The sequence below is a fragment of the Triticum aestivum genome, chromosome 6B, assembly GCF_018294505.1.
Source record: "Triticum aestivum cultivar Chinese Spring chromosome 6B, IWGSC CS RefSeq v2.1, whole genome shotgun sequence".
NCBI classification, from domain to species: domain Eukaryota; kingdom Viridiplantae; phylum Streptophyta; class Magnoliopsida; order Poales; family Poaceae; genus Triticum; species Triticum aestivum.
In genome coordinates, this window is record NC_057810.1 from 588,545,601 (window position 1) to 588,556,068 (window position 10,468).

General features: G+C 49.2%; 1 protein-coding gene across 2 annotated transcripts; it reads left to right on the plus strand.

The window, feature by feature from the left end:
• Positions 1–354: 354 nt before the first annotated feature.
• LOC123134511 (TPR repeat-containing thioredoxin TTL4) lies at positions 355–4,601 on the plus strand. 2 transcript variants are annotated; one of them, XM_044553755.1, is made up of 6 exons: positions 355–1,397; positions 2,480–2,675; positions 2,806–2,978; positions 3,132–3,468; positions 3,562–3,714; positions 4,247–4,601. In XM_044553755.1, exons 1-5 carry the CDS (start codon positions 505–507, stop codon positions 3,682–3,684), a joined length of 1,722 nt encoding a protein of 573 aa, XP_044409690.1. In that variant the 5' UTR covers positions 355–504; the 3' UTR covers positions 3,685–3,714; positions 4,247–4,601. The 2 variants fall into 2 exon arrangements, with proteins under 2 accessions (XP_044409690.1, XP_044409691.1); XM_044553756.1 differs by having other exon boundaries at positions 4,252–4,601.
• The last annotated feature ends 5,867 nt before the right edge of the window (positions 4,602–10,468 follow it).

Sequence of the window (10,468 nt, forward strand, 5' to 3'; positions counted from 1 at the left end):
TTTTGTTATATACCAATACTACTAACTCATATAGTGAAGAAGATAACATTCTCTTTTCGCAAAATAAAGAAATAAATGACAACCTCTTGTGTGTGCAGGGGCAAACTCTACACCAAAGGAGTAGATCTCTCCCTCTCTTTCTCTTCCTTATTTTTCATTTTTAACCAACAAAAAGAAATGCTTACATGAAACAGGTGTAGTACATGTGAGTTGGACGAGAAAAAGGAAAGAAACACAACTTACACCAGAAGGGCCCACAAGATAAACCCCCAAAAAGACAAGGGGATTCGTGTAATATTTCCCATTTAAATTCCCCATGCTCCCCACATCCCTGCCCCAAGTTCGCGTTCGCAACCTCGTCGTTCGTTGCCAATCAAGACTGCGCGCAGGAGCCAACGGCCACCCTCTCCTCCTGCCCTTCCTTGGTCCGATCCTCACCCTTCCTTCCCCGCGCGCACGACGCGCAGGCCCAACCGCCGAGCGGTCGCGAACTTCGCCGTCACCATGACGGAGTCGCGCCGCGCGCCGTCCGGCTGCGCCATGTTCGGCATGTACAGCGGCATGTTCCGCCGCCGCCGCTCCGCCTCCATGTCCTCCCTCTCCCGGATCAACGGGTCCCCGCAGGCCGCCGCCGACAGCGATGCCGCGGCAGCGTCCGCGCCGGCGAATCCCGCGCAGCGGAAGGCCGGCGTCCGCGACGATTCCTCCCTCGTGCCCCGCCCGAAGGTCATGCCTTTGCAGCCGCAGATCAACGGCGCGGCGGCGGCCCAGGCGCAGGCGCAGCGTCCGTCGGGCGACAAGGGCAGGCCGAACAGGGCGATGAACGGCGGGGCGAAGGCGGCGGCGTCGCCTGCTGTGGAGTACACCGGCATGGCCGCGGAGCTCGACAAGATGATCCAGGACCACCAGAGGGTGAAGGGCACGACGCAGATGATGCGCGCCACCTCCGGCAACATGATGATGCACCGCAACCTGGGCAACCTGAACGCCGGCGCGTCCGCCCGCAGTTCGCTGGATCGCAACACCAAGGCGGCGGCCGCGAGCGACCGACCGAAGGCGGGGCCGGGCAGCAACGGGTACGCCTTCTCCGGCATGGGGAACATCGTGAGCAAGTCCGGCGACCAGCTGTGCAGGGCGCTGTCGCACCGGACGGACCCGGAGAAGCTCAAGGAGATGGGCAACGAGGAGTACCGGGAGGGGCACTACGCGGAGGCGGTGGCGCTCTACGACCAGGCCATCATGATGGACCCGACGCGGCCGGCCTACTGGAGCAACAAGGCCGCCGCGCTCGCCGCGCTCGGCCGCCTCATCGAGGCCGTCGCCGACTGCAAGGAGGCCGTCCGGATCGACCCCTCCTACGGCCGCGCGCACCACCGGCTCGGCGGACTGTATCTCAGGTACGTACGTTCGTTCGTGCGCACGTAGGGCGCCCGCATTGATCGCCACCCCTAATCCGATTGGTTTATTGACGCGATGCAATTCAATGCAAAAATGCGCGGCCGTTCTCAGCTGCTAATTATCTCCCGTAATTTGCCATAACTGACATCAAATGGCGAATGGATCGAGTAGTTTCTACAGAAATTTCATGGTAATAAACTTGCACTGATAGATAGTAATTTTGCAACTTGAATTGAACTCACCTACACCTAGTGACGTTTCTTGGAGAGCCACTACGTGCTCTCGACGGTGGCTAGCTAGCAACCAAATGTTAGTTAAATGCTTAACGAAGAGGTTGGGGAATTAGATAATGGCGTGGCTGCTTTGCATACGCATATCATCCGACGGTAGTAGAAGTGTAGCTGTATTGTTATTGCTAGGAAACCTCTGACGTTCCCCGGAAGAAATGGAATGGCCCTTTTTGATAATTACGGCCTGGATTCCTTGATCTGCAGTCTACATGTGCTGCTTAATTTATATCAACAAACATTCGGTTACTGGCTAGTTTATTTATTAGGTCTAGCATAAGCAAAACCTCCCTCCTCAAATCACTCTAGCACTTTGTGAACCTTTTCATCCATGATTGGCGCTTTCAGTGGCTAATCACTTGCTCAACAAGCCTTCTTACCCATCTTTTTCAAGACAATGATTGATATACTTCTAGTTAAAACCCGCAAGATGACAGAAAATAGGTCCACCTTCATTTCATTTGTCTGCACTGCACTCTAGCCTACTACCCAATTCAGTGGAGGAGCTTGATGAAGATTGTTGAGGGGGCTAATCAGAGTCGAAGGGGCAAATGATAAGTTATGCATGAATTTTGATTATTTTTTATATTCAAGCCTAATAATATTAGGGGTTGAGAGTAGGGGGGCAATGACCCCCTTTGGCCCCATGAAGCTCCGCCACTGACCCAATTCCATAATAATTTCTCATACGGGGAACTCATCAAAGGAACCAAGAATTACACTATCTGTAAGAAGTTTACTATCATGAGATGACCGATATCTACTCACTAAATAGTTTACGTGTTTGTTATCAGATTAGGAGAACCAGACAAGGCCATCAACTACCTGAAGCAGTCGCCCATGGACTCTGTAAACGCGGACGTTTCCCGCGCGCAGTCGGTGAAGGGCCGCATCGCCAAGTGCGGCGACGCGCGCAAGGTCAGGGACTGGATCACGGTGCTGCAGGAATCCCAGGCCGCCGTCTCCGACGGCGCCGACTGCGCCCCTCAGGTCAATAACCAGTGCCAAACGAGCACGCCATCGCCTCCTGTAGTGGCGTCAACGTTGCACGACCAACATGACGTACGTGCGTTAGTGCGGGTGTGGCTGACACGACGTACGCACTTGATCTGTCCGACAGGTGATGGCGCTGCAAGCGGAGGCGCTGCTGAAGCTGCAGCGGCACGAGGAGGCGGACTCGGCGCTCCGCGGCGCGCCCAGGTTCGGCGTCGACGAGTCCACCAAGTTCTTCGGCACCACCGCCCACGCCTACGTCCTCATGGTCCGAGCGCAGGTCGACATGGCCGCCGGAAGGTCTGTTCAGTTGTGACCCCGTGAACATTTTGCACCACAAAACTTGTTTTCCTCCCGAGTGGCATGCATGGCACTAATTGGCAACATGGCGAAATGCATGGCTTTGTCTTCTGTTCTGAGTTCTGATCCATGTATGCACATGAACTCGTGAAGGTTGGATGAGGCGGTGGCGACGGCTCAGACGGCGTGCGAGCTGGACCCAGGTAGCCGGGAGGCCGCGAACGTGCACCGGCGCGCCAAGGCGGTGGCGTCGGCGCGGCAGCGCGGCAACGACCTCTTCAAGGCCTCCAGGTTCGCCGAGGCGTGCGCGGCCTACGGCGAGGGCCTGGACAAGGGCGAGGCCGGCAGCGCCGTGCTGCTCTGCAACCGCGCCGCGTGCCACGCCAAGCTAGGCCGGCACGAGAAGGCCGTCGAGGACTGCAGCGGCGCGCTCGCCGTGCGGCCCGGCTACAGCAAGGCCCGCCTCCGGCGAGCCGACTGCAACGTCAAGGTCTTCTAATCTTCACATGCTTTCTGCTGCATTGCGCGATGGAGCTCGTTTTTTCGTCAGATTTGTTGATTTTTGGTGTGCATGCTCGGTCAGTTGGAGAGGTGGGAGGCGTCGTTGAGAGACTACCAGGTGCTGATCCAAGAGCTCCCCGAGAACGAGGACGTGAAGAAGGCTCTTGCAGAGGTTGAGGCCAAGCTCAAGAGCCAGAGGAATTGATGGTTGAGTGTGTCTCAGTATCGACGTCAGGTAATTGCTCTCAACTACTCCTCACACAGTCACACTATTTATGCTTCAACTGCCAGTCGGTGGACTTCACCGTAGTCCTAATGAAAGTGTGCGTTAGGAACCAAACGTTGTATTTTTACAACAAAAGGAAGGGCTGCTCTTACAAGTTGACGGAATCTGTCTGACAGAATTTAGACCTTACACAGAACGTTGAACAGACAGACTTGCTCGATGCTTATTGTTTGTATACTGAATAGACACTGCTCTAAGACACGTTGCATACCAGTAGCATCAAGGTCTCTTCTGTATCACTTCTTCAACACCAATCATCCAAATGTCGGCCATAAGAAACATACTTCAGTTAGTTCAGCACCTTTATCTTTCTTAATTGTAGTTGGTTAGGTAGGTGTTAGGGCATCATCTGATGACCACGCGCAGATGAAAGAAACCAAAGGCGGTTTGAAAACCAGGCAGATTCCTCGCCAGAGCTTATTCTTTAGAGCAAAGCATCGGCATGCTAGTCGTCCTAGCACTAACCTATCATTTTCTGCAGGTTAGTTCGTCTCTGTCGGCTACCGGAGAAATCAGCACCGAAGTTCAGAGGAGGGCCCTTGACACTCCGCACGCGCCGTTTGCGCAGCTTGTTTTAGCCAAACCTGTGTGCCGTTTTTGCTTTGTTGTTAATTTAAACATACAACAAACTACAGGAAGAGGATGAAGTGATGGAACTGTACATAATACTACTCGCTCCATTGTTGTGATGTGTAGTTAGTTGGTTTGTTCGGGTGTGGGGCGCCGGTGGTGGCGTCCAAGACTTCTGAAGTTTGCCTCTGAAACGGAACAGACGGAACAACTGTACACTGAAATGAATGTTCGTTCTAAGCAGAATATCTGAATGTGTGTGGCTATTCGTTTGGCTTGGGCGAGGCTCCCTTTTGCTGAAATTAGAACCGACAGCTACGTCCTCCATGTACCTGACTGGAGAGAACATGCATACATCGATGTTGTGTTGTGCTGCCCTATGTGATTACAGGCTCAGGCTGTATGCGAATCATTGTGTGCGCTAGTGTCTAGTGGTCTGCTGGAGTTCAAATTCTCTCTACGGTCATCAGCTGATTATTTAAAATAGAAATCTTTGGTTACCCAATTTGACAAAAATCGTTTACTGCTGTGCGTATCTGCACCTATGGATCATGCTTTGTTGCCCCCAAGATGATTCCAAGTTATGCCTGACACTCTGCCCTCAAGCTCACCACCGAGCACGTCGGCCACCGGATCAACGCCCATGTTCGGTTCACGCTGGCCCCTCGTCACGGCAAGCCGGCGCCGGCCACGCCGTACAATGTCAGCCACGGAAGTTCCTTCAGTTACACGGGAGAATTTTGGTGCCATCCCTTCGTCAAGAGGGAAGTGGTCGGGAAATCCGGAAGACCTCCTGGACGACTGCTTCGCCGTCCGGTGCGACGTGCGTGTCATCAGCACATTGGCCGTCGCGAGTGAGGTCGTGCCGGCGCGTGGCCTCGAGAGGATGGGGTTGGCCGGCGACGCATCGGGTTGGGTCTCGGAGAAGGAGAATGCCTCCGCCATGGGCTCCAGGACGCCAGTACAACGCCGCGTTAAAGCAGCATGGATTTGCGGAAATGCCCAACGGTGGACAGGCACTATGTGGACTTTAATGGAAAACATTTTTCCACAATGCAAAAAAAAAAATCGAAAAAAATTCTACATACACAAATACACATACAACATGTTCAAGAAAGATTTCATAACAATATACTTTCATACGTGGCATGGACAAAAAAAAAACAAATATGTACATGAAAATGGGCCAATATTTTTGTATTGTTAGGCCAGGATTTTATTTTTTTATGCAGCTTGCAAATTATAATATTTTTGAACGAAAATTCACAGATCCATAGTGAATATGTATAAATTTTCACAGTTTATTTTTATTTTTTTAACTTGAAAATATGATTTTTGAATCATTTCAAAAGGGGGAGCCAATGTGTCGTGGAATTGTCATGTCAAATGTCCTAGCGCAAGGACTGAGCCATCACAACGTAGTCAGCTTGAAGGGGTTAAACGGAACAAGGGACACAGAGAGTTTATACTTTATACTGGTTCGACCCTTCGCGGTGGAGATAAAAGCCTAATCCAATGTAGGGAGGTTTGTTTGGGTTTCGATTACCAGGGAGCGAATACGCTTGACCTAGTTCTCGATCTCTCCTTTCTTGCCCTAACTCGCCGTCGGGTCGTCCCTTTATATACACAGGTTGATGCCCGGCCGCTTACAGAGTCCCGGTCGGCTCATAGATAACGTGTCTGACTCGGTGACTAACTAAACCTACCTTATAATACAAGTCATTCATATGGCGGTTCATCCTCTTGGGCCTTAAGCCGCCTCTGGGTCTTGGGCCATCAACGGACTTGCTGTGACCCGCCATCTTCATTGATAGTCGCCAGTTGTATGACCCGGCCCTTCCTGGGCGGTTCATACCCAGTAGTTATATCCCCAACATTAGGCCCCAGGTTGATTTGAACTTGTTCATATCAATATTCAATACCTCACTTGTACGAATCTGCATCACTTGTTGTAACCCGCCATGACGTCAGCTCTAAAAATCTTCTTAAACCGCCGTGACGTCATTTCACATTAACTCCGCACAAGGCACAGAACATCTTAACTGATCCTTATCTTAATAAACATCCTGAAAATCGAGGCGTCCATATAGCCACATGATGATTTCGGCCTCCTCGATTCCTGTGCATGCCTTGTATTCGCCCCCTTATAAACAGGGACAAGGGTCTTTATCATTTTCCCCCTCGCTTCCTCCTTCGTCTTCCTCCTTCGCACAGCCGCACCAACGCTCGAGTCCCGCCGCCGCGACCTCCAACCGCTGCATCAACTCAGGCCGCTGCATCGACCTGACTGGACCAGAGAACTCCGGCGCCACTGCTGATCCTCATCACTTGTAAGTGCACCTCCCCCTTTATCTCAGATCTACATTAAGGTTCGGGCTGTTCGTCGGTGTTCTTGCTGTTCTTCATTTTTTTTCTTTAACTCTGATAGCCTTTGCCCTAGATAGGCCATAGATCTTGCACGGAAGTAGTTTTACCATCATTTTCATTATTAGAATAGCATCTCTCCATAGAAGATCACATCAGAGCATCAAAGCTTTTCACTGCCGCCAGCTTAGGTTTTAATTTCACTGTCTTTTCTGAACTGCCATAGATCCGAAATAATAGCTTTAGCTTGTGAAATTTGTTTGTCCACCAATTAGCGAAACAATTTACTTGATAGATTCCAAGCACCAAAACTGCCATGGCGGCTTATGACATAAACCGTTACCCATCATATAACATTAGGCCCCGTTTAAGCCGCCATCATCCAATTAAGTCAATAATCCGGCCATACCCTTCCGGTTTAGCCAAGCTGGCTTATTCATCCTCATAATTCAATCCTCCGGTTTAACAATCCGCATATTCTAGATCTCCATAGCTTTTATCCTTGTAAGCGGTTTAAACAATAACTTGTAGCTCGCCATATATCTAACATCTTGAATCGCCTTGTGTAGGCCGTGCACCCAATCATGACCAAGACCGTTATGTCATGCGACTGGGTCCCATCCATTGTTACCGAGGCAATGCTCAAAGATTATGTCAAGATTGGTTTCTTGCCGGCCAAAGACATCGTTCACTGTCATGCTCCTAAACCGGATGAAGCCAAACCTCAGCCGTGGGACGATGAAGTTATCATTTTCACTGATCACATGAACCGGGGCTTCTCACCGCCCGGATCAAAATTCTTCCGTGATGTTTTGCATTTTCTACAACTTCATCCGCAAGACATCGGGCCCAATTCCATTTCCAATATTTGCAATTTCCAAGTCTTCTGTGAAGTATACCTTCAAGAAGAACCCAACCTTGATCTCTTCAGAGAATACTTTTTCCTGAACCGCCATAATGAATTCACCAACGGGCCCAGCCAAGAACTTGGAGGGATCTCAATTCAGCGATGCAGAGATGCCATTTTCCCTTATGCTCAGCTTCCAAGCCATCCCAAGGATTGGAATCAAACTTGGTTCTACTGCAAAGATACTTCTCCTGCTGATGAAAATCCTTTACCAGGCTTTCGTGACCAATGGCTTAACCCGAAGCACCCTCTTCCCGACCGACTTACCACTACTGAACGTGCCAAACTTGCACCTACCTAATCAAAGGTTAGGGCATTATTGGGTAATGGATTGACCGGGATTGATCTGGTTCGGTGCTGGGCAGCTTGGAGGATCATACCTTTAAGCGCCCGGCTCGGTTTAATGTGTACATATACTGGCGACACCAAAGATCCACCGCGTTACAGTTCAACGTGTTTGTCTGATAAATCCATCAATGAAATGACCAAAACTCTTCTCCATGAAAGCTTGGAGAGCTGCAGTAAAGTGGGTCTGAATCCCTTCTGCAAACTTAACCCGGCACCAGAGGTAAGTCTGTCCGGTCTATATACTTTACTTCATTGTTCAAAGAATCTGGAAATCCCCAACCTTTATTGTAATCTTTCTTAGGCTGGATCCGCTTTTTGGGATAAGAGATATGATGAAAAACCCACCAAGAAGGCCAGGGCTAAGACCAAAGCCATGAAGAAGAATAAAAAGAAATTCACTGCTTCTGATATGTTTAACATGGACGAAGATGAAGAGTCGGAGGTAGATCTTGACTCCCTTGGCTCTTTTTTCATCCATCTTATTGACACTGATTGCTATGAGGACGACGCGGAGACCAGCCAGGCGGGTGATGACGAGGTAATCATTATTTTCTCTGACTCAGAGCCCTTGCCAAGACAGAAAATTCGACGCGTGACCCGGAAAGTAAGGTTTTCTCACCCTTTAGGTCACTTGGATCCCAACTTTATTTTGAAGCAACAACAACATGAGAACCGGCGCAGAACCCGGACCAGTGGAGGTGGAGAACTTTCCTCCGGTTTACCTAACACGCCAGCCCTGCGCAAACGCCGGAATGAGGTACTTAAAAATTCCAACTCTATTTATTCTAAAACGGGTTTATTCATCAAGCACTTCATACTTCTGACTCAAATTACCAGGGGACCTCTCACTCTTCGTCCGGTGATTCATCTCAGACTCTGCTTCCGCCTTTCAAGACTGCTCCTGGGGACCAACTTTAATATGTGTTTTTCAACATTTCTAAATTCATACTGACTTTTTGAATCCTCTCACAGTGGGAAAGCAAAGCCTAGCAAAAAGGCCAAAATGAACAAGCCCACAGAAGACCCCAAGCCTCATGAACCGGAAAAACAAGCACCAATATCCGAGGCCTCCGTGCAACAACAGGAGGATCCTGCTGATGACCCGCCACCAGAAAATCGTGGTAGCTCTACTGATCATATAGTTGCTGACCCCTTGGGTGCTGAACCGCCAAGCCCAACTAAGCCTTCAAAACCAAATACTGAGGAAGTTGTGATCACTGGCACTGGTTTTCAAGAACCGGGGAACCCTATTGCTCTGGCTAAACATTCTGCCAAGCAAGAAATGATCGAGAGGCGCAAGGTCAAATTTGACATGGCCAATTATTCTCATCTAAGCATTAGTGAAATCCTCTCCGGCTATCTTAATCAAGTACACAACAACCATGATCTGTAGATTGACATGGTCAAGCACATGCATCAGAAACATGAGGTATTAATTCTTGTTCTCATATGATATATATTCCTTTAGCCCCCAAGTCTACCGAATATGATAGAATAAAATATACTGTAGACTTGTTAGATAGCCTTTTAGCTATGCATCTGAGTCAAAACCTATATCCCCCAAGGACCGGCTTAAACTATTAAGTTGAGCCGGGTCTTTAGTTAATAGTGATCAACCTTGCAGCTGTAGTCCCCAAGGGCCGGTTGAATCTATCAGAATAAGCCGGGACTTATCACATGATAAAAAATCTCATCTGGTCACCCTTGCAAACCGGGTAAAGTTTGACAAATGATGAACCGGGGTCATCTGCCATTGCACCATAAAATAAGCTTTGCATCCATTAGCCCCCAAGTGCCAAGTGTTGTTGCTTGCAAAGGGCTTGGGACTTATCAATATATACTACTTCATAAAGAAACTTTCTGCACCCTGTTGCTTGCAAAGGGCTTTGGACTTATCAATATATATTGTTTCATAACTGTGCATATGTGTTTTGACCTTTCCTGTTAGGAAGCATCTAGTCAATTTCAATCTCAGCTGACTTACTTAAAAGCCCGACTTGAAACACAAGAAGCTGAGACCCGGAAGGCCGACTCCAAGTTCAAGTTTAGCTTGGATGAAAATGAAAAACTCAAAACTGAGTTTAATACTGAGAAAGCCGCCTGGGCTGAAGAGAAGGCTGCCCTGACCCAAAGGGTTGAAAAAGCTGAGGCGTCATTGGAAAAGGTTAACACCGAACTTACCGGCTTGCAGCATCATATCAATCAAATGACCTTTGCTATTTTTGGTAAGATCTTTTTATATCATAATGACTTTCCACTCTCCATGTTATAAACCGCCAAGTGGCTCAATCATAATACGCCATGTAGGTCCCAGAAGCAGCTATCTTGGGAAAGAAATGTTGACAAAGCTCAAGGCGGTTTATACATTAGTAGAACAACTATACAGCGGATCTCAACGCACAATAGCAGCCATCTCCCCAAGCAAACAAACACCATCCCTTCTCAGCAATATGTTAAGCCAACTTTCTGTCTTGCCAGCCAGAATTAAAGAAAACAAGTGGTCGGCTGCTAGAG

Coding starts and splice junctions, on each gene's coding strand:
- LOC123134511 (XM_044553755.1), top strand. CDS start 505: ATGACGGAGTCGCGCCGCGCGCCGTCCGGCTGCGCCATGTTCGGCATG. Junction 2,676..2,805: donor GCGCCGACTGCGCCCCTCAG/GTCAATAACCAG, acceptor TCTGTCCGACAG/GTGATGGCGCTGCAAGCGGA. Junction 2,979..3,131: donor GTCGACATGGCCGCCGGAAG/GTCTGTTCAGTT, acceptor GAACTCGTGAAG/GTTGGATGAGGCGGTGGCGA.